We start from the raw sequence: 24,519 nt of genomic DNA, 5'->3' as shown, positions 1-24,519 counted from the left end.
AGAAAATGAATGTGTTGAATGGTTTCGAGAATCTTTAAATTAAGTAGAGACCTTTTGAATTTATTAGAATATGACAAAAGTTTAGAATGAAGTGGACCAGACATAGAAATATATTTTAGAGAGTTGCTTATAGATTTATGAAAAATTAATTAGACTTTTAAATTATCACTCTCAACATCCTTATTCATTGTTGTTTTTCTCTCTCTGATTCCCAATTTTATGATAGTAACTATCTCAGTATTAAACAAAATCTCTTAAACAACTTCCCTCCTAAAATCATCGACAAACTCATTTCCAATTATAAAAACCATACCCCTTTTACACAAAATTCTCTACAATCTCTTTCTATCCCCTTATATAGATCATTACCTTATATCCCCTTTCTTTCAGATAACATTCATAAACAATTACGTTCCTCCATCCCCAATCTCCACGCAGTCTTCTAAGCCCCAAAACAAACTGTCTTTTATCTACACCTGTTTACATTGGAATCTGCTTGTGCCGTACCTCAGGTACCCCAATTGTATTTTTAAATTGTATTTGATTAGAATGGAACAAAGAGGTGGTTGAAAATGTGCAACCTTTTCTGTCAATAAACATGCATACATTTTCTTTTAATATAATTATTAATTCCCTAAAGAGGCAACTGGGGTTAGTGTATTAGTTTAGCAATCATTTTGCTTATATGGCTTAAGAACAAAACTTAGGTGGTCTCATAGACTATATTGGCTTATCTGAGAGACTGTTGGAAGTTTCGCTGTGGTCACTTCTGTATCCTATGGCCGCTTCCCTCGTCCAGGGCCCTGTTTCATAATAAAGTACAAACTAATACTATTATTCTTTTAGATTTATCTTAATTCAATTACACTGACTTGTACAATAGTAACTTGTTCTTTAGTATTTTTTAATTCCTGTAATATCACTAATAGTCATCCCTATCATGAAAAAAATAAGTATTAGTATTGTTACCACACTAGTTTCTACACTTGTACTATTAACTAATACTATTAGTTTTCATTATGAAACAGGGGCCAGGTCTGCGGTGGGCAAAATGGTGAAAACCATAAACTTTGGTCAGGTATCAGAAAGAATAGGTCTGTCTCGATCAGTGGCTGGCCAGCATGTCCTGAACTCTGGCGAGATGGTAGGGGCAGGCCAGGTCCTAGCCTGCATGGTGCATGGGCTGGGGCAGCATTGCAGTTTTGGCATCTTTGGGGTCTTCCAGGATCCGCGGCAAGGGGGACATCAGAAAATAAGACCTCCGACCCCGACTTTATATAAATTCAAAAAAGAACTAAAAAATACGGATTACTTAAATTTGACATACCACTTACCTAAATTTTTGCTCAGCCGGATTTACAAATTGGAAGTGGTATGAGATACAGAGAAGCAAAGAGACAGGGAAGGCGCAGTTTGTTGTAGAATAAGAGACAAATTACCTTAACCCTACTCTAGATGAGAATGTTCGTCGGCAACAATAAAGATAAAGATAAATATTAAAAAGAGACATGCATAATATACAAAATGTTTAAGGAAATTCGAGCGAACACGCCCTATTCACACAACTAAACATTATATATTAAATTTATTAAAAAATCAAAAGGCATGCATGAAAAAAATGAAAATTGGCTATAACGAATTTATATGTACGAAATGTTTTGTAGACAAAGATCAAAATCAATTAAGACGCAAAGTCATTAAATTGGAGAATGCTGATCAATATAGATCCTCAGGTTGGACGTAACATAATGAGACACGAAACACAATGGAAAATGATCATTGTATATTGAGAGACGAATGTGGGACAAAATGCTTTGCTCATGGAGAGCTAATCCTGCCGTCCACCCTGAAAACCCCAAGCGCAACGAAAGAAGGCTTAGGAACACCCATCTTAAAGATCCTATTCCTCCTCAATACCATTCTCATGTTGTGATCCGTATTCCCTGTTCCACTTCTGATTGTAATGCATCTTACATTGGCGAAACAAAAAATTTACTTAAAGACCGCATAACCCAGCACATATTCCATCTCCTCCCGTAACTTCACTGCTTCAAAATTTTCTGAACATAGCTTAACATTCAAACACTTTTGATTTTGATAATATCTCCATACTAGTCTCTGTCCCTAACCACGACAAACGACTTATCTGTAATCATTTTTACACAATTAGAAGCTTCTCCAGTCAATCACAGAATGGACAAACAAAACCTATCCCTAGCTTATTCCCAAATAGTTAATTTATTAAAGCACCCATAATTTATTTTACTTTATTTATTATTATTATTATTATTTTATTTTTATTTTTTTCTAAATAACTCCTTACTAACCATTTCCCGTTTTCTATGTTCATATTGCCTAGTTCTACTATTATGTTTAAAAAATCAGCCCCTTCAAGTCTCTACTACAATGATTTAAACCACTTAAACAATTTTTTATATCTTAATTAAAAATTTCTCTGACCTTCGGGTATCATAATTTTTATATTTCACACATTTTATGTTTTTTAATCCCTAACATTACTTCTATTTTATCATTTTCTCAACGGTCTTTCTTGACGGTTACGTTTTTAGTGAATCCTTTGTCCTTCCGTCACTCACTCAAATGTGGCTTTCTACAAATCAATCAGTTTTAGTCAAGATTCCCCCACTAGACTAAGTTTGTTCTCTTGTTCTCATATTCATTATTCATTTCCCATTCTCCATATTTCTTCTTCTACCTTTTTCTTTTTTTAAAAATATTGTTTTTACATATGCTTTTTAGTTTATTTAAAAAAAAGAAGTTAATATTCACCCTGTTATTCATATATAAGACACTCACCTATTGTATCAAATATTTCATTTTCTGTCATATTGTTCAATTTGTAGATTCAAAATTTTGTTTCAGTTTTTTAGATACTACTTATATATCTTATATTATACATATCTTCTTACTTACATAATATTATATTTCATCTTTCTCTGTTATCAATCTGCTACTGTCTAATTCCATGGTTATCAATCAATTATTTTGTATTATTTAATTCAATATTTTGTATAATTCCAAATTTGTTTGTATACTATTTCTTTTTAATTTTATGTTTCTCTAAATGATGGTGGTTATCTCTTTTGTTCTATAGCCCTGATGAAGACCTGAAACTCAGGTTGAAACGTCAGCATAAATAAATACTTTTATTTTTGCTGACTGCACCCTCTGACCATCTTCTCCAATTTATTTATAATTCTTTTGAAACTGGACGGACTCGGAGCAATTGAATAGCTGGTATTTGAAGGTGGAAATATTGATGGAGTGGCCAAAGCAATTGATCAAACATTGAGTTTCACAGAGATTTCTCCATGTACCATACTACAGGAGTTGATTTAGAGAAATATATAGGAGATACCTTGGATTGGAGCCTACAGGTTTCAAATGGAAATATTTGACTAAGGTAATTTAATTGTTTTAAGGTGGAGAAATTACAATATTAGATATGAGAGAAATGATTTTTCCAGGAGAAAGTTTGTTCAAAGGTGATTCCAAGGTCTTTGATGGCTGAATAGAGTTTTATTGGATTAGTAGAGGCAGAATTAGAATATGACCAGTAGAAAGGTTTGATCTGAGAAAACCCTTAATGAGGATTTTGAAGTTTTATTATGAGGACATTGTGGTTAAATGTATTGTATGCTTTAGAGAAATCTTGAACGGAAAGGATAGTTAGGTTTTGGTGTTAATGGTGGTTTGGAGGTCTTAGGCTATTTTATGGAGAGCAAATTTTGTTCAGTAAAAAAAAAGCCTGTTGAGAAGGGAACTTTCATTTTGGAAGGTTGGTAATTAAGTACTAGGATGCTTCAAACAAATGTGTATCCTGTTTGTGATGAGAGTCCCTAAAAAAAGATATACTGCTGAGGGGTATTTGTTCTTGATTCTGTCTATAGGAAAACCACAAATGGAGGGTATTTTGGGTAACAAATAATAATAATAATGGAGGGTAGTTAGGGAACAAAGATAAATCCGAGGGGTATACCTTTGATTTACATATAGGATTGCTAGAAGAAGGAAGATACAGAAGAGGTTTGATGAATAACAAGACTTTTAAAAATTGTCAAAACCAAGGAAGAGTTTCCTAATTCACTTGTAGAGTCTGTTACTTCACCTCTCTTTTAAGAATGAGTGGAATTGAATTGCCAAGAGTATTTGTTCTCAGTGTTGTGAAAGTGCTTGGTGTGTACAGGTAACTGAGAGGAGCATGCTGCTGAACATGCTGTAAGGTACTATTGTGTGGATTAGATCTCTTTTTTTTTTTTTGTTTTTAATGTATAAATAAAATCATACATGTATAAGTATTAAATGATTTATACAGAAGTAAACTTAAAAAATATAAAAGAAAGATATAAATACGAGACAGTTGTATCTAAATAAAATGTATTCATTGCTGGCCACTAGTCAACATATTCGGGTTATAACATCTTTTTAACAATCAAAAAGAGTTTTCTCAAGGTTTTGTATATAATGCTGCTGCAGTACTTTTTATTATGATAGACATAAATATAAATTCAAAAGCTAATATAAATCTTCAAGTTAATTCAAAATTAAATGTCTTTAAAAAATAACTACAGAATATTATCAATCATTCATAGCATGTAAATGAATTGTTTAATTCGACAGGACTAAGCCCGGATATTTATTTCTCTATGTTTTAGGCTGAAAGCCACTGTGAATTGTACTAACATTAAGCCTGATTTCTTTCTTAATGATGATACTAGTTCCTTTTAATTTAATTTTTTTTTCTGCCTGATAATAGTGTGGCCTTAGAAGTCATATTTATTTCACTCTCCCATAGTCTGTTTTAAGAAGGACTGATTGTCCTCTTGAACCTCCTTGTACTAGGCAGATTTATTGATTCACTATCTCTGAAAGGAGAAAATGTATGGATGCAAAGGTAACAGACTGACATAAATCCCATAGTTTAATTTAATCTTAGACAAGATTAAAATATAGACCATTTTAATACTTTAATTTATCGTTTGATATAGATTTTATTTATGTATTTGTGAAAATTGTTCTTTTTATTAATTTTCTGTCACGTTTAATTAAAATTTTATTTAATCAATACAATACTGATGCAATTAATAAACTCAAATTACAATTTCAATTAACTAATATTAGTGTTAACTTTTTTCAGGTCAGAACTTGGGAAAATTACTCTTGACAATGTTTTTAGAGAGCGAGAAAGTTTAAATGTTAATATTGTTGCTTCAATAAATAAAGCTAGTGAAGCTTGGGGGATAACATGCCTTCGATATGAAATTCGTAAGTGTTATAATTTATACTAGCAAACCATTTCTTTATATATAAATAAAGTAGTGGATCCATACAAAGCTAACGCATTGAAAGTTTGATGAAATAATAAAGAAGTGGGCAAATTATAAATCATTTTAGTGAATAAAACAGTGTACAGAGCAGCATTTAGCAAAAGAAATATAAATTGTAAATGGAAGATTGCTGGTTGACCATTTGTAAATTATTACAGAATATTATCAATCATTCATAGCATGTAGATGAATTGTTTAGTTTGACAGGATATTAAAAATTTTATTTTTTTAAATGCCAAACTTCTATCAACTCCTGTAACCCTTTTGCCTTTAAATTGTCAGAAAACGCTTTAAACCTCAATCATTCTTTCAACTTCGATTATACTTCAATTCTTGCTACTGTCCCCAACCACAAAAAATGCCTCATCTCAGAATCAATTCATATAAATTTAACAGAGTTCTGTCAATTGATAAAGACTGCATCTCTCTGACATACTGACACATCTTAAACCTTATAAAATCCTCATAATTCTTCTTTTCTCTACGTTCTGCATTTCAGAAGCTCACTTTCCAGTCATATCTTTTATCTGGGTTTATTTTTTAAATTCTCACCCCATACTTACTTTTATTAATTTATATTTTATATTTACTATCCATTGTTTTCCTTTTATATTTATATATCTTAATTTAATTTATATTCATATGTTACTTCCAACTTAAGTATACTTACATTAATTACTTTATTATTAATGTTACTATTGTGTGGTTCTTGATTGGACATGGAAGAAAGCCAGTAAGGAGTGGAGGGACTGTATAGGGCTGAGACAGGCCAAGATTTTAATAACTAAACCCTCTACTTCTAAAACTAAGTGGCTGCTAGGCCTAAACAGAAACAAACTCCGATTATTAATAGGAGTTCTTACAGGTCATTGCAGACTTAAAAGACATCTTAAGATATGTGGAGTAGTTCATGATAAAACCTGCTGCTTATGCGGACAGGCCCCAGACTGCCTTACATTATATAGCAGATTGTGGTAGGTATGTATCACTAAGATACAGGCTTTTAGGCTCTGCTAGAATTAAAGGAAATGGGGCTTCCTCTATAGATCGGGAGTCCCTTTTGAATTTTATTAGAAAGTCGAAAAGGTTTGATATAGAGGGATAAGATATATAAAAGAGCCATACTCCAATTATTTCTGCCGGGTCTCCAAAGAGACATGAGGACGGGTGTTATGGTGATGGAAAACTGCAATTAGCCAATGCTATACACTTTTGCCCAACCACTGCCTTTAATTGTTCCAACTGGGCACAGTATACTGCAGAATTAATAGTCTGGTAGGGTGAGAGGAGTTCAAAATAAAGGACACCTTTCCAATCCCACCAAATGCACAGCATAACGTTTTTTGGATGTAATCCTGCTTTTGGAGTTGTTAACGGTGGGTCACTTCGTTTTCCCCAGGACTTCTTCCTCACAATATTATTTTACAAGACCCACTTTTCATCCCCAGTTATCAACCTCTTTAAAAATAGATCATTAACATTTTGTTTCAGGAGGGAATCGCTAATGGATGTGCAGTCCTATAAATTCTTTTCCGTCAAATTGTGAGGAACCCATATATCACTTCGAGAAACATATCCCGCAGCTCCCAAATGATTTGAGACACTTGCATGAGATATGTTAAGTGTTTCTGCAATATCCCGTGTCGTAGAGTGAGGGTTGTCTGTGACCAGTGCTTGAATTTTTTCATCATCAACAGTTTGAAGGACGACCCGAGCTCCTTGCGTCTTTCAGGTCAAAATTTCCGGTCCTGAACCGAGCAAACCACTTACAAATGGTACTTTCTCTGAAGGCATCATCGCCCTACACCCTGCAAATTTTGTTAACCATCTGTGCATCAGATTTTTCTTTTCGGAAATGATAAATCATTAAATGATGAAAATGAATTTTTTTTCTCTTCCATTTTGAGCAAGCAAAATACCACTTAAAGATAAGGAATCTCAGTTGAAACTGATGCATAAAAGCACCTTAACTAATCCTTTTTTAGAATATGTAAAGATTATTGACCAAGTAAACATGATTTTATAAACACAGATAGGATTAAATTGAAATATTGGAAAACGCTACGAACTTATTTTACAACCCAATACATTTTATCTTTTTTTTTTCTTTTTCCAACCTTTTGGAATTGATTCTAATATTCTTATTATGATTTCTATTCTCTTATTTCTAATAATTAAATTTTTTTTAAGGTGATATCAAACTTCCTCAACGAGTTCAAGAGGCTATGCAAATGCAAGTTGAGGCAGAACGTAAGAAAAGGGCTGCTATATTAGAGTCTGAAGGAGTCCGTGAAGCTGATATTAATGTAGCTGAGGGTCAAAGGGCTTCTATAATTTTAGCTTCAGGTATTTAATTCTATTATTTTTTTTTTTTAAGAAAGTAAGTTTGCTATTTTTTTGTTGGTAATATTACTAAAATTGGACTTCATAAGCTCTAGTAATATTGGTGGTGCTAGTATTTGAACAAATTCTTTTGAATAATTTAATTTCAATACTGTACAATACTGTTATTGGTATTCCTCTATTTTATAATATGCATCAATCTAAAATCAGGTATGTTTTTGAGGTTATGCTCTTTACCTAAGACCTTTATGTCATCTTAATGAAATGTTTATTAATATCTGTTTTGTATATTACATAGGCTGTTTGTGAGTTACTTATGTTAATACTATATTTGTGGTTAATCCTATTATGTTGGTGCTGTAAAAAACAAAACAAATGTAGGTATTTGCTAACTTTAGGATGATTAGATACTTATATTTGGTACTTATCAAAGTTTGTTTTATGATAAGTGAAAAGTTTATTCACATTTTTGTGACCAGAAAAATAATGATTTTGTAGTTCATAATATAATATGGGTGTCTACTGATCTCTTTTGAACCAACGCATTTCCACTGACATGTAAATTTCACTATTTTTCAAAAACTCAGGAGGTCTTAATATATCTAGTTTGGGCTAATTAACAGAATTTGCCTATATGGATAGTCTTCAACCTGTGATTTTCTATTAGCTCTGAAAAAAACAAAAAACAAAAGAATATAAAGTATACAATTTTTTTAATTGCATCTAATAGAAGTTGTGTTCACCGGGAATACACGTCACTCGGATTCAATCCCTCTCCATTCACCCTTTCCCCACTATACCTTCCAGATGCACTGTTATTTCCAGTTATTGGTTACATATGAACATTTATAATTATTTAAGAAACACAGTATCTATGTTATATAAGTTCTTTATCACATAAAGTCTGTTACGGTTCAAATTTAATTAATTATTTATTTCGATTTATTTGTTGCTTCTTTACTATTTTTGATTAGCTGTAAAATGTTTTCTGCCTGATTATTATTTTATTTATTTTTTATATTACTGTTATTTGCAGGATGCATTGTCTAGATTTAAGAACATTTAGGGTTTAAATTATACATGGTAAAGATTTCTTATTTAAAAAAAGGAAATAATATTTACATGTTTACTTTCACTTACCATATCTACGTATGGAATATATAGTGAAGAGAAGTATTGTGATTGTGCTATATTTTGAATTTTCAATAGAAATACACATTTTGAAGTGTGGAAGTGATGCTTAACAGAATTGAATTTACACGTTTTTTGATGTTTTCATAGTTATTCATAAAAAATAATCATAATTATAACAGAAAAATAAAAATTTATTGTTCAAAATGTTTATCTTCCTGGGTGGTAAGTGAAAGTTGTATGATAAGTGCACTGCCAGATTTTTCATCACATTATAAAAATATTCTTACATATTTTTTGATAGTTTCAACCATTTGCAAGCTATAGTGCAAAGTATTTCTTAATATTAACCCTCTCTAAGTTCCATTAAGTCTTTTTAAGAATTATTGATTATTTAATATTACCTACTAATATCATATATTATGGTGATTTTTGTGAATTAAACTTAAAATATTATTTTTATAGTTAATGATACCAATTTGATCATATAAACTAATTATTTAGAGGCCGAGAAGCAGCAACAAATCAATAAAGCAAATGGAGAAGCTGAAGCTTTACTTGTGTTAGCAGAAGCTAGAGCAAAGGGCTTGGATATTGTTGCAAACGCTCTGCACTCTAAGGTAATTTTTTTTAATAGAGAATATTATTATATTATAATATTATAGCCATTATAAACTCTCTGCTGAAGGTATTTTTGCATTTTTCTTCATTTTTCCCCTTAATTTTTATTCAGCCAAAGTTAATCTGTTCAATAGGTCTAACTTGGGGTAGGACTAAAGGGTACTTGAGTTTAGAAAACCTTTCTGAAGCAGTTTATATTACATTCTTAATTATGACACTTTAGAGCAGACGTGCCCAACCCACTATGAGTTTGGAATAGGTACACAGCCGACCAGCAGTTTTTAAATTTGTATACTTCAATAACGTATAAGTCAATCTGTTCAATAAGTCTTACTTGGAGTAGGACTAAAGGTTGCTTGAGTTTGGAAACCCTTTCTGAAGCAGCTTATTTTTTATTCTTAGTTATCACTTTAGAGCAGAGGTGGCCAACCCGCTACAGGTTCGGAATAGGTACACAGCCGACCAACAGTTTTTAAATTTGTATGCTTAATTTTGTGTTATAAAAAAAAAAATAATGAAAATAACTTTCCTTTCTAGGATGTAAGGGTTGTTTAGACTGAGTTTATTATATAACAAATAAATATCCTTTATAATATAATAATAATTTTTAATCGAGTGGAATGGATCTAGTGGTTGATAGAGGGAGGAAGGGTAACCTGTGAGTTCTAGTAGCTAGGAAATTTTCCTGATTTCTGGGATTTTGTACTGCAATATTCTTTTGGGTATGGTTCAACATATATGTGTGAGCAGTGTTTCTCCAACATGAGCCTTATAGAATTCAATATAACATATTGATGACCTGGGCAAAATAGCCTGCAAAAAGTTTTTAAATTATTGATGTGGATGTAAATTTGTATTTAAGATTTGCTGTTTTATTAATAATAATGTTGTTTTTTAAAATTGAGTGTATAATAAAAGCTGTTATATGATAGATTGTCCTTGAGAACGGCCGAATTGGCCGAAACGTTGGAATTTTAAAGAAATAAAGAGTGTTTTGAGACTTAAATTGGATACAATTTAATTTATTTAAACAGTTATTGGCTTCATTTCTACAATAAAACGTTTTAGTAACTTAATATTCACTTTTTCTTTTTACAGCCTTGCTCTTTTCATTTACTAATACTAATATCTAGATTTGAAAAATATTTAAAAAATGAATTATCTCACAATCTTAGTTGAAAGAATTATCAACTCCCAAAGACTTGTAAAAGCATCAAGTTTTAACTTCCTATTCATTAATGCGTGGTTGAAAGTGAAAAAAAAAAATAGTTTGGGTTCCCTAAAGATAAATCTTACAAAGCAATTCATGGTATTAGCTTTTCATGAGACCCATGGTCCTCCGAGGGTTAACATGCCTACTAAGAGATAACTCGTACATTTTTATTGTTTTTTTAACTGTTAACAATGAATGGGAGGAGGTATAGTCCCATGGAAAAGAAACCCGTAACCATGTATAATGCTTTAACTAATTTCTCAATTATAAAGAAAAAATAACTAAATAAAAATAACAATAGTTTTGTGACTAAAGAATGAACGAGGAAATAACAAACAGATCAGAAGATATTTAAATCATTAATAAAAGTAATAATCAACTAATACTAAAAAATGATTCGAGTACTGGTACTGGTAATGGTGGGGGGAACAAGTCCGGCAAGTGGGCCTATTGGTCTTTTTTGCCATCCCCAAGACAACCCAATGGAATGGCTCTTTAATATATCTTATTCCTCTGTATCAAACCTTTTCGACTTTCTAATGAAATTCAAAAGGGACTTCCAGTCTATAGAGGAAGCCTCATTCCCTGTAATTCTATCAGAGCCTAAAAGCCTGTATCTTAGTGACGCATACCTACCTCAATCTGCTATGTAATGTAAGGCAGTCTCTGGGGCCTGTCTGAATAAGCATCAGGTTTGATCATGGCTACTCCACATATCTTAAGATGTCTTATAAGTCTGCAATGACCTGTAAGAACTCCTATTAATAATCGGAGTTCGTTTCTGTTTAGGCCTAGCAGCCACTTAGTTTTAGAGGGTTTAGTTATTATAATCTTGGCCTGTCTCAGCCCTATACAATCCTTCCACTCCTTACCTGCTTTCTTCCATGTCCAGTCAAGAACTACTTTTCTCTGATGCCTTTTAGAGATGCCTAGGAATGGCTCTGGTCCTATAGGAGGGTGCTCAGCCACGATTCTAGCAAGGTGATCAGCTTTTTCATTACCTGTGATTCCCTTGTGTCCTGGGACCCACACAAGCTGAAGCTTCTTTAAGCACCATATGATTCTAAGGCTTGTTTACACTCTCTTACCAAATTAGATGTGACTTTAGGTGACTCCTAGGCTTGAAGGACAGACAGGCTATCTGAAAAGATGGTGATGCCAGTCCTTTCACAACTAGTGACTTCAGGGTATAAAGCTGCTGACAAGATGGCAAACACTTCTGTCTGAAAGACACTCAAGTGCTTGCCTAGTGGGAAGCTAAGTTCTATGCCTAATTCTTCTATATAAACCCCTGCCCCCGTTAGTCGTGTTGAATCCATTCTCGATCCATCAGTGAAACAGGGCAGATACTCTCTTGGGCTTTCCACTAAACTCTGTACCCAATCCTCTAACTTTGGGTGTAGGTAACTAATCTTAGTGTCTAGAGCGGGTGTTTTATCTAGAAGTGGTGAGCGGTATTGTAGTATTGGTAACTCGCTTTCCACCACTTTAGCTATTGTCACGTGACCAGTAACTTCTCCTGTCTCTGTCCACTATCTATTTTCTTTCATTCTTAGATAGGCTAATACCGCTTCCCCTTTAATCAATAAGTGGAGTGGTATTAGGGAAAGCAGGATTTCCAATGCCTTAGTAGGTGTTGTGCGAAATGCCCCAGTTATGCCAATATAGGCCATCCTTTGGATCTTACTGGCCATTCGCACATGGGAAGCCCTTTGCAGGGCTGTCCACTACATAATACTTCCATAGTAAATGCTTGGTCTTATTATCGCTGTGTAAATCCAATGCATAACCTTTGGGTTGAAACCCCAGGTAGTGCCAACAACGTGTCTTACTTACCAAAAGGCAGCACTCATTTCGGCCAAATGAGATCCCCAGTTCAGTTTTGCATCAAAACTAATTCCGAGGTATTTGACCTTTTAGCTTAATTGGAGTTGATTGCCAAAGAAAACCGTGGTTTGAAATATATCCAATTTCCGTTTCCTGGTAAATAGAATCAACTCTGTTTTTATTGGGTTTACTGAAAGCTTCATTTCAGTACACCATGTCTGTACTACATTACATGCGACTTGCATAAGTTCCATGATGGTACTCATGAACTTTCCACTAATGAGGATCACTCCATCGTCAGCAAAAGCTTGCACGAATATCCTAGCATCCTCAAGTCTTGTCAATAGGCTATCCATAACTAGGCACCATAGCAAGGGTGAGATGCAGTTCCCCTGAGGGCATCCAGTTACTGCCTGCGCCTGTAGCCTAGTACTGTCTTCCGAAACTACAATTATTCTGTTATTGAGAACAAATCTGACCCATCTGATAATCACATTCGGGGCAGAAATGTCTAATAAGGCTTCCTTGTTTTGTCAAATGCCCCTTTTACTACGAAAAAGAGTCTTAAAGTGGACTCCTTATATAATAAGGCCTTTTCAATCCTCCCTACCAAGGAGTGCAGTGCAGTCTCAGTCGATTTTCTCTGGAGTTATGATGAAGAAGGTTGATTGGTAGCACCTTGCTTTTAAGGAAAACTGCCACCAACTTCTCCAGGATCTTAAATAGGAAGGAGGATAAACTAATGGGTCGATATGCTTTAGCGACACTATAGTCCTCCTTCCCAATCTTAGGAATGAAACCTATTAATGATTTCCTCCAAGTCTCTGATATATATCCTAATGCTAGAGATGCTGTAAGAGCCCTAATCCGGGGGAGTAGGATATTAAGACCTTCCTTGAGCATGCATGGGAGAATACCGTCCATTCCTGGGGCCTTATAAGGCCTTGAGCTCTTCCACGGCCCACCTAATGGCCCCGTCTGTAACGATAGACTCCGCTAATGCCCACTCCTCTTCATTAGCCTCTCTGAAGGAATCCATGGTTGGAGGGTTGTCTATTGGTCTGTGTTAGCAACCTGGAAAGTGTATCTCCATTAAATGGGACAAGGTTTCCTCTGAGCTGGAGGTCCACTTCTCATCTGGTTTCCTTAGTGCACCTAGTAGCTGTTGACCATTGCTTCCAAATAACTTCATTAAACGAGAGGGTTCTGGTGTGCTTTCTATGTAGCTGCAGAACTTGTGCCAGCCATCTCGTTTATGTCTTCTTAATTCTCTTTTATACTTATTAAAGGCAGCCCGGTATACATTCCAGTCTGTCTCTAACTTTGTTTTATAAGCTTTATTAAAGGCTTTTCTTGTGTCTTTTTGTAGTTTTCTCAATTCAATTGACCACCATCTGACTTTTTTCTAGACTCCATTTTCAGTGGACAAGCCTCCTATATTACCGATATTACCATTCTTTCAAGTAGGCTAGATTCAATGTCTAGCTGTGATCTGGAAAATCTCTCGAGTGAGTCACCTTCCAGGCTCTTTCTGTAAAGACTCCAGTCTGTATTTCTCGTGTTTCTCTTCATTGTGAGTAGAGGTTTCTCAGCTATAATCTTAAATGAGATCAAACTATGGTCAGAGAGTGTTATGTCTGAAGTGACCCTCCAGTCTTTACAAAGGCTTTTAATCTGGCTTGAGGCCAGGGTTATATCTAAAACCTCGCCCCTAGCTTTTGTAACAAAGGTTGCTTCACCCCCTCTGTTAACTATTTCTAAATCTGTTGAGGCTAAAAATTCCAGCAAGGGTTTGCCTCGCTCGGTGTCTGTGCTTCCCCACAATAAGTGGTGAGCATTAATATCTCCGCCAATTCAGAGTAGTAAATCTACCTCCCTAGCGTGTTGGAGAAGTCTTTCTAAGTATTGGTAAGGTGAATCTAAGCTATGGGGCACATAGACAGATCCTATTAACAATTTAGTCTTATTAATACCAACCTTGATGTTTAGTACCATGGTCGTGGTGTCTTCTGTATTAAGCTGAGGGAGAGGCAGCACCTGAAGGTCCTTGGAGACCCAGATGCAAGTCCTCAGGTTGTCTTCACATGGGGTTGGGCAGATTATTCTTCCGCCTATACCACCAAATTCTTTAATAGCTGCTCTACAACAACAAGGTTCTTGAATTAGCACTAGGGTCGATTTGATCCCTGAAAGTGACTTGGCTAATTTGGCAGTAGCCGACTTATTGTGTTGAATATTAATTTGTCTTACCTTGATCACGATAAGGAGGAATATAGGAAAGGCCAGCACCTATTGGCACTTGCCCTTCCTTTGCTCCTCCTAAGGGGGGTGGCTGCTCTTTATCAAATAGACCGGCTTTCTCCATACAGTCAGTTGAACCAACTCATTTGTCACCAAAGTCATTTGCTTCCAACCAGGCAATCGTGTTGCTCGGCACCTTGAATATTGCATTAAGATGGTCTAAATCGCCTTCCGCGCCCATAAACTGCCACTTATCATGACTTACCAGGTCCTCGTTCTGGTACTCGAGAAGCTGGACCAATCTTCTGGGTTCAGTCACCTCGGCTCCCAACCCAATAACAATTTTAGTAGGCCATGGAGCCTCAGCGGACCGCCTCACCCCAAACCTACGGTCTGTGGGAGGTATCCTTCGAGAAGCCAGTCTCTCGTCTCCTCATTAGAACATGTGAGGAGAAACCATCCTGGATCCGCCTGGAGTCCGGAGTTGTCGAACGCCAGTGGTCTCCTCCTTGGCTCATTCATCCTCATCTCGATCTCAGAGATGAGAAGCCTTCGAATAAGTAGAGCTTCCTCCTGTGTAATGTAGGCACCCTTTTTGCTTTCCATAATAACTACCTGGAGAGACTTCTTAAAGAACCTCTGCGCTGCTTCTTTATAAGTCTTGGGTTTTCCTTCCTGCTCTTTCCGCAGAGTAGAAGGTCCAGTTGGACCTGGTCCTCCTGTTGGACTCCCCAATAGATTTGACCCTCTTCTTGTCCTGCCGGCGGGTGTCGGACTGGTGCCTTTTAGCACGGACTTGGAGAAGGCCCACTCTTGAGATGGGCACCTTGCTCTCCTCGCATCGAGAGAGGGGTGTGGAATACATTGCCTCCCCTTCGTCCCCCTCCCGAATTGATTCGAGAGCTTTCACCCCGGTCACAGCCAAGGGAGAACGACCCTTCGGGTGCCCAGAACTTTTAGGCTACCTTCGGGTCAATGGATTAAAGTGCATAGATAGGTTCTGAGGAGAGAGAAAGTTCATTAAGGTAGGGACCTATGTTTTCTATGGTTAAAGAATCAAGGTTTCACCAACTAATTTTCTTTGGTATAAGCGAAGGAGTAAGAACATTGTCAGAAATTTTGATGAGGTCATGGGAGGAAAGAAAAGACATTTGAAGGAATTTGGGAGGAGCATATAAGGTTCTGTGGGGAATCAATAATAAATACATAAAGCCAGGTATCAGTAGACTGGGTATGATGTGTGGATTGGTAGGGAACAATTTAAAGGTCTAGGGATAAAATTAGGTCCATAAGGTATGATCAATCGGAAGAATCTGTGAGAAGGTTGGTGTTTGATCGACTGCAGTTGCACAAAAATATATTCGAAATGGGGGGTGTCAAAGGAAGGAGACTTTAAAAGGATTTTGGCCCTCAGGGTGTCATGAACGTATAGAGCAACTCCACCACCAGTACGGTCCATTCGGTCATGACAAAGGAGCGTATAGTTGGGAATGGAGATGGAGGAAGTTGGGATATTGGGTTTAAGCCACGTCATCCAGAAATTCGTCATAATGTGCCAGAAGGGATTGGGAGTTAACAGGGCAGGATGTTCTGATACTAGTCATGTTGGACTAAAGGAAAGAGTAAGGAATAGTTTAAATTTATTATTGGAGTAAGGAAGGAAAATTGAGAATGTGTTGAAAAGGATAAGGATATTTGGGTTAATATCAAGGGAGAGGGTGCATTTACTATTTTCCTATTTGAACACAATGAGATAGGCAATAAACTCGTATAAAGCTGAGTAAAAAAAATAACAAATTAAATACAATTTTACATTAAATCGAGAAAAATATAGAAATAATAAATAAAATAAATACTTGAACACAATGATAATTTACTTGGTTTGAAAATAAAAATAGAAATAATGCTATTTAGAAAAGTAAATAAAAAATAAGATGAAAATAATAGATATAGATGTAAAAATGTGTTTGGAAAATATGTCAGAAAAACTATATTAAACTTACTACAGGAAAAAAAAAATCATATGCACTAATAAATTGATAGTTTCTCTAAAGAGAATGTTTTTCTTAAGTTGAAAAATAAAAAATAAAATGAGAAGTTATAATGTAAATGTAAAAATAGACTAAGTAATAAAAATAATAAATTACAAATTAATAGAATTTTAAATTTTATGTAACAGGGTGGTTGCTTCAGTGAAAGGCTTCCAGATCTTCAACTGTATTGATGATGACAGGTTGGCCATCTTCATGGCGGTATCTCGCTTCCAATCTGCCAGCTGCCTTCACCAGTCAGTACAGGTGTCTATTTGTGGGGGTTTTGCCTATATAGATCCGTTGGTCGCTGTCCCAGCGGAGATGCCTGGTGGTGAAATCTCTTTTACCTTTCGTAACCGAATCACCTTGTTGCGGACAGTCTGGCGCACCACTATCGCAGGGGGGGGGGGAGGGTCCTCTTCTCTAGGCCTTTTTCTTTCCATTGCGTCTAGGTCTTCCGGGCTGAGCTTTTCTCCCAGTGCCGCTCCAATCGAACAATTATACCCTTTAGTGAATCTTTTTTTGGTGAAATCTTCCATCAATTCCATTTGTAGTTCTGGTTGTAGTTGGCTGTTTCTTATAAAACAGAGGAAATCTACTGCGATCCTCAGGACCTTATTTCGATATGATTGCAGTTTTTCTTCGTACTGGATGCTGCTCTCCAGACTTTACACCCGTTCATCAGTAATGGCCTTACTATTATTTTGTTGATAAAGATGGTTATATCTGTTTTTAATCTAGAATTTTATTTATATTACCTACACCTGGTATCACCAACTCTTGATTTTTATTCAGTTTAACATTTGTTTTTGCATTATTTATTTATTTTTTGTTAAAATATCACAAATACATGTTTATTAATAAAAAAATATTTCTTCAAATATTATTCCTAACACCTGAAATGTTTGGTCTTAAAAGATGATCTTAAAAGGACCTAATGGTACTCAGAGGGTTAATATATAGAAATAGTTTGTACTATAACTTTCATATGAATGTGTTAGAATATATTTTGGTGTTAAATTTTCTTCTATTTGAAAGGAAAAAGAACATTAAGATTAAACCAAGGATAACAGAGGTGATGGTTTCAAAATGTTGTGGCTCAAAATGTGAGTCTTTGATGGTGGCTCAACACCCTGTGTTTTTACATACATTATAATTGATAATAAAAAAAGAAATTGCATCCAAAAGATTTTCCAAACTCAAGTACCATTTCGGTCTCTTCTGTATTATCCTATCTGTTTAGAGCTACCATTGTGTATCTGCTTCTTCTCTTTTCATAAACTGCTAATTTTGTTTATGATTGTTAGCATAAAGTTAGAAAGGCAGTGAGTTATTTTAAATATTACTGTTCCAAGTACATAAGTTTGTTTATATTCCCTTTTGTTATTTTGAGGCCTTAGTTTGATCATAGACATAATTAGTTATTATTCTAATCTGTATTATAAGTTCAGCCATTTTCCCTTACAGTTATCTTCTCTAAGCTGGTTGCCTATTAGTCGTTTTAGTTGAGGATTTTCTTTAACACATCTCTCTCTTGAAGAATTTTAAACCTAGGGGAGTTAGCAAAATTTTAACATTTTAACATCTTAATAGGCTTAGTATTGGTTGTAAAATAACTTTGTAGCGTTTTAAGGTGTCACTCATGTTTAGATTGAATCATCAACTGCCGATTACCGACTGATTTGTTGATTATCTATTATCCTGTATTTATTTTTTTTTTTTTTGTAAAATCAAATTCAACTTAAATTTTTAAGTTAAATTTCTTTTATTATTTCTGAAAGAACATTTGTATTTATAGACTTTTTTAAATTACAGAATGGTAGGAATGCAGCATCGTTACATTTAGCTGAACAATATATTGATTCTTTTGGCAAGTTAGCCAAAACTAACAACACTATGATCTTGTCTAATGAAGTCAACAATGTACCTTCTTTGATTGGTCAGGTAAATTTAATATTATGCTAATAGTTTTCCTTGTGTCAAGTTCTACAATTGTCTATATATTATTTAAATTTGCTTTAATAAATTTGTTTCCTTTTAAGCCTACAGTAAAGCAACATCCTCACTCTGCCTTTGTTGCATACCTCTTCTGCTATCCACACTGTGGCCTTTCCCTTGTTGTAAGGATAATATCAGAGTGTGGACAGAGAAGGAGACATACAGTGAATAAATATGAAAAAACTCAATGTGGAAATATCTTAAAAATTAATATTTGTGTCGGCACAAACTTATCTAATGGATACCTTCTCCCTCCCTCCTTGCAAAAATATTTTAATAAAATAAATTGTTTTAAATTAATTTCTTAATAGTATCCTTGTTTGAATTGTATTTCACTCAATATCTCTCTATATCTATATCTATATCTCAATTCAACTGTAATTTTTTATAATTTTAATTTATATCTTTTTTTATAATCCATTATTAAACATTTCAAAGTTGTTTAGCTACCTAAATCATGCTATCACGCCCCTTTGTGTGCAAAGAAAGTGACAATTCCTAGTTTTGGCATCAGGCAAAGTAAATGATATTTCAATAGATAAAATTAGTAACTTGTCTTAGTATTGATTGCTCTATTAAATAATATTTTTAAATATTGTGAAGGATTTTTTGGTTTTTCACATTTTTTTGTTTTTAATTTCCTAACTAAATTGGTAGATATTACATACATACATACATACATCGGGTGGTGCTATGTCCCATTACTGAGATGGCCTCCTCCAAAAGTCTTTATCAGTTATTGCGATCAATTGCCACAGCTCTCCAGTCCCAAACTCCGAGCAGGAGCTGTGCATCTGCCGGCACTGAGTCCTCCTGTATAATGTTTAACTGAAAGACCCATCTTTTCCCATGAAGTTTTTGAACTAGCATTTTCATGGGTGACTAAGCATTATACATTCGCATGATATGCTCTGTCTACTGAAGTCCCCCCAGTCTGACGAACCTGTTGAGGAGAGTACTCCTGTAGAGTCCCACAAGTTCCATGTTCTCCCTTCTTAGGTTTTTTCTTTTGAAAGTGAGATGTCTATTCTCATTACTTTTTTTATATGTCCAGAGATCTGACCCATAAGTAATAGCTGAGTGGACCAGGGCCTTGTTTGTGAAGGGTAATCTTGGTCTTGTTATAAAGGAATTTGCTTCTGAATTGCCTTGCAAACCTAATGTAACATTGGCTAGGCATCGCTATCTTCCGGGATCTATTATTTCCAGAATTGACCTCTGATCCCAAATAAATAAAGCTGTTTACCTTTTGAAAGCTGTAGGGTCCTACCTCAAAAGAATCAATCCCTGGTCCCTCCTCTCATGTACTTTTTCTTAACCTCATTAATTATTAGTCCCAAGTTTCATTGCTGCATCTTCTAGGGCTAGGAGCAACTCTCTTAATGCATACTCCGATGTGGCTGGAATATTAAAATTATTGGCATATCTTTAGAGCTGAATTGTGCCATTGAACAGGGTCACACAAAGCTGAATTCTGGACATTTGTACTGCTTTCTCTCTTGCAATGTTAAAAAGGAGGCAAGAAATTGCATCCTCTTGCTCAGATAGGTCAGTTCCAACAGTACACCTAGAGTCCGACATTGTCATCCTTACAAGAGGAATCAATTTCATTGAGATGTTCATCTGCAAGAGGGCCCAGTAAAGCTTTGGTCGAGTGTCACTATCATATGTTGCTTTAAAATAAACAAAGAGGTGATGGGTAATAATTTTATGTTCTTCACATTTTTCGAACATCAACCTCAGTGTGAATAGCTGATCCAATATGGATCTTCCTCGCCTCAAGACCACTTGATATTTGCCAATCACTCTCTGCATGAAGAACTAGTTTCTTGAAGAGAATATTAGATAGTTTTCTATAACCATGCAAAAGAACTATACCACAGTAGTTGTCACATTCCAACTGATCTCATTTCTTGTGAAGTGGGTAAAAAATTCCTCTTGTTCACTCCTCGGGCATCCTTTCTTTCTGCCATATCTTCAGGATAAGGTTATGGAGCTCTTTATTTAGTTCAGTTTCACCATAGTGAAGCAATTCTGCTTGAATATCATCTAGTTCTGAGGCTTTATGATTTTTAAGCTTCTTTAAGACTACCTCAATGTCTTCGCAGTCTAGCAGCTCTGCATGGCTAGAGATGTCATCCTGTGCTGTGCCCTTTCCTACTTATTCTTTCTGAAATGCTGTCTAAGACACCATGTATTAATTAACCTAATTATTTGACTGTGATCACTGAGTGTGTTACACTGCACTTCCACATTCTTGAATGAATAGCTGTGTTGGTTTGAATTAGGCCTGGGACAGGTTGGGAGGCTTTTTCCATGAAATTAATTTTGATCTTAACACCCAGGCTGGAAACCTAAGATAATGAATTTTTCCTTCCTCAGTTGGTATATTAAAAATGTTAAACCAAACAACAAAAAATCTTTATCATTAATTTGTAACCTATTAGGCTAATTTTGTTTCATTTGTTTTAGGCATTGGCGATTTACAATAATGTTTCACAAAATCAGCTTCAAACGGATTGTCTTTCTGATAATATTTTAGATAGTGTGAAACCAAAGAAAATTAATCGAGAATACTTCAGTGATGATGAAAATGATGTCAAATAAATTTTTTAATGAATTGTTGTTCATTGTTTTATTGAAGTTATTTATTACATCTGGATTCAATCTTATATTTTTGATTCATATTCAGTAATACAGCATTAAATATGTATTATATGAAGCATTATATATAAATTTGAATAACAGTATTTTGCAATAAGGTTCCTACCTGAAATTTTTGTTTTATATAACTAAATTGGAAACGTTAATAAAAAAAAAAAAAAAGAAAAAGATTTTTGAGTTTGTTAATTGACATGTTTTGAAAATAATAATTAAATGATAAATTTACCCATGTGTACTGTCAAATTAAAAAAAATCCTCATAATCTGTTTTGGCATAAATTCTTCATGGGTATGAAAAAGGATGCTGGGTGAGATATGTATGGTGTATGAGTCAAGATTTGATTTTCCGTGCTATGGGTCTTATTTGTGGTTTTTTAAGCTATTATTTATTGCTAGTGAAATTCAATATTGATATTAAGCCTTTTTAAATGTTTTACTAATGATTTATGTTGAAATGCATTTAAGACTTAGGGAACAAGCCCTTGCTTTTCTAAAGACATGCCCACAGTGGTTGCGCTAGACCAAACTGAACAATTCTCAGTGAATAAAAGCACTCAAAACTGCATGAATTGGAACACCTAGTTAGTGGTAAAGTTGGTTCTTATTCAAGATGTTCCATTATGCATGCATGCAGCCCATATACTGTTCTATTAAGTATTTAAGTTATGTTCCTTATTTAAAAAAAAATGTTAATGGCAAGTTCTAGATGTATTGTAATTGACAATATATTAAGGAAAACAGGCAAAAAGTTAGTAAAACTTTAAATATGAGCTTAAAATTATAATAAAAATATTAAAGAAACTTTTTATTTTGGAATTTCTAAACAATAGATATAACAAAAATTATTTATAACAATCCCTTCTTGTCTCACTGATGGTATTTCTCTGATTACTGACTTATTAAGATGACAGTTACCTTAGTCACATGGGTCAGTTAATATTATTTTTTCAGCTGTCCCATGATTTGAATTCAAACATCCCTACCTTGGTTTGTGTGATGTAGCAACCTCTTAGATACCATCTGGGGTTGGCGAAAAGAACCATAAGACAAGACCCTCTCAAGAGTTCAAGATTAGACTGAATAGACTAATGGATGTTTGATGATACATAATTTTTTTCATAGATCCTTTATAAGAGAAGATGATGTTTAATAATACCCCTGTTGTCATAATCTAACCTCTTCTATTCTTAACTGTCTTAATTAGGAGTACATAAGGAAGTTGAACCCCCTATAAGCTAGATCATATGCAACCTCAGCCTTATTCCTCATTTTATGTTTATTATAACTTCTGTGGTTTGAACTTTTTCACTAACCTCTCTGCAGATAAATTTGCCTTCAGTGTATCCCTGATATATTGAAATGACTTTTGTTCCATTATTTGTATAAAAAATTAAAAGTTATAAACTGTTACATATTTGGCTTTTGAATTTAATACTTGTTGTATTTCAATTTCGGAACATATTTCTTATTAATTTATGTGTACACATAGTTCACTTCCCTATATTGGGACTTTTCCAGCGAATTAATATCAAAATAGGCTAAAATCATTTAAATGTTAGAGCAATCCAGTCCTTCCCATTTACCATAGAACTTAGTAGAATTGAAAAAGTATTGTGAAATGGGAAACTCAGTGACCAATCTTTTTTTCTACTCAACTCAACAGTTTTTAGAAAGAAGAACTTAGTTTGCAATGGTTAACAAAAACCTTCTGAGTTTAATGTTTCTTCTCGCCAGTCAGTACACTAGCTACGAAATATTTTCATGAAGTTAGCCATACTAGAAAGTTTAATATCCATATATGAAGAGTATTACGTTTTTTGTTTTCATAATTTCATCTAAGTGCTTCTGGCAAATAAAAGTCAACTGTTGATTGGGTTCGAGCCAACACAGTGTTTTGAGTAAATGGATATGGATATTTTGACTTCTTAATCCCTTTCCTGGCAAAAGTAGAAATAATTTTTTGAGACCTGTATTCCTAGTCCTTCCAGATGCTGAAACGATATAAGCTCACAAACGTTGAAATTTTTCTTTATTATCATAAAAGTATTTAAAACAGAATTTCAAATATCTCATCTGTCTTATTAACGTTTCTTTTTAAAATCACTGAGTACCTTTTTTTGTTTTTAAATAATTAGTAATTTTTTACTACAAACCCAAAAAACATAATATATTTAGAATATAATATTAAATTATATCTCAATATTATATAATATTTTAATATTTATGTTTTTAAATGATGCTTGTATATAAACAATATATGTTATATCTTATAATAATTTCAATTGTCTTCCCGATCTGAAATCCGATCGGAATCAATTTCAGGTTTTGGAACCTGTGTAAGCAAATACTGTCTCCTAGATCTGATTATTTCGGACTAAAAATAGAAAAGAAAATATTCATTGGATTTGAAATGCTAAACGGCTAATAATAAAGCACCTCAATAATGTTTTAATACCCACTTCCAAAATAAAATCGTTAAATTGGGATTGAATTTGAGAATTTAAGTTTCGGCCAAATCAAAATATATAACAGTTATTTTGGCCAATCCCAATTAATTAAAAAAAAGGGATTTCGGATACAATTATAAAGTAATGAAATTATTAAAACTACAAAAATCTATTCACGAGATATACTAGGAGAAGCGACGGAAATGTTGGAAAGTGTTCACTCTCTATTTCTGTTTACCTCTAAATAGACGGGAAATAGTTTGATTTGCGAAAATTCATTCACCTGTTCAAGACATAAGAGAAAAAGTTTATATGAAAGTTTTTTTCAATCATCAAATTTTTCGTTCACTAATAAAAATTTTGACTATGCCTGAATATACATATAAAAATTGGAAAGCTCAGCAGTCGGTGAAAAATCTTGCGTATTAGTTGCAATTGTACATAACAATTAATTAACTCTGAAGGTAATATACTGAATAAAAAAACTCATTTATAAACTTTAGTCAATTAAATCTCGAAAGAATTCTTGAGTTAAAAATAAAATACAGGTATTCTTCAAAACGATGGTTGAAACAAGATCTAAAAGGATGTATTGATTTTTTAAATATTAAAATCTAATTGTTGACTTTTTCGGACTACGAGGTATTGCAGCTT

General features: G+C 34.1%; 1 protein-coding gene across 2 annotated transcripts in view; it reads left to right on the top strand.

The window, feature by feature from the left end:
• Positions 1-21,380, top strand: part of Stoml2 (stomatin like 2) — a 28,263-nt gene extending 6,883 nt beyond the window's left edge. For both annotated transcript variants that reach the window (XM_014419667.3, XM_067049358.1), the window contains exons 5-9: positions 5,159-5,286; positions 7,539-7,694; positions 9,327-9,442; positions 18,573-18,701; positions 21,228-21,380. In XM_014419667.3, coding sequence (XP_014275153.1) covers positions 5,159-5,286; positions 7,539-7,694; positions 9,327-9,442; positions 18,573-18,701; positions 21,228-21,362 — 664 coding nt within the window. In that variant the 3' untranslated portion in view covers positions 21,363-21,380. The remainder of the gene's footprint in view (positions 1-5,158; positions 5,287-7,538; positions 7,695-9,326; positions 9,443-18,572; positions 18,702-21,227) is intronic.
• Positions 21,381-24,519: the final 3,139 nt, after the last annotated feature.

Source organism: Halyomorpha halys, unplaced genomic scaffold, assembly GCF_000696795.3.
Source record: "Halyomorpha halys isolate HHAL.00 unplaced genomic scaffold, Hhal_1.1 Scaffold247.1, whole genome shotgun sequence".
Taxonomy (NCBI): Eukaryota; Metazoa; Arthropoda; class Insecta; order Hemiptera; family Pentatomidae; genus Halyomorpha; species Halyomorpha halys.
This window is presented reverse-complemented; position numbering and strand designations above follow the sequence as displayed.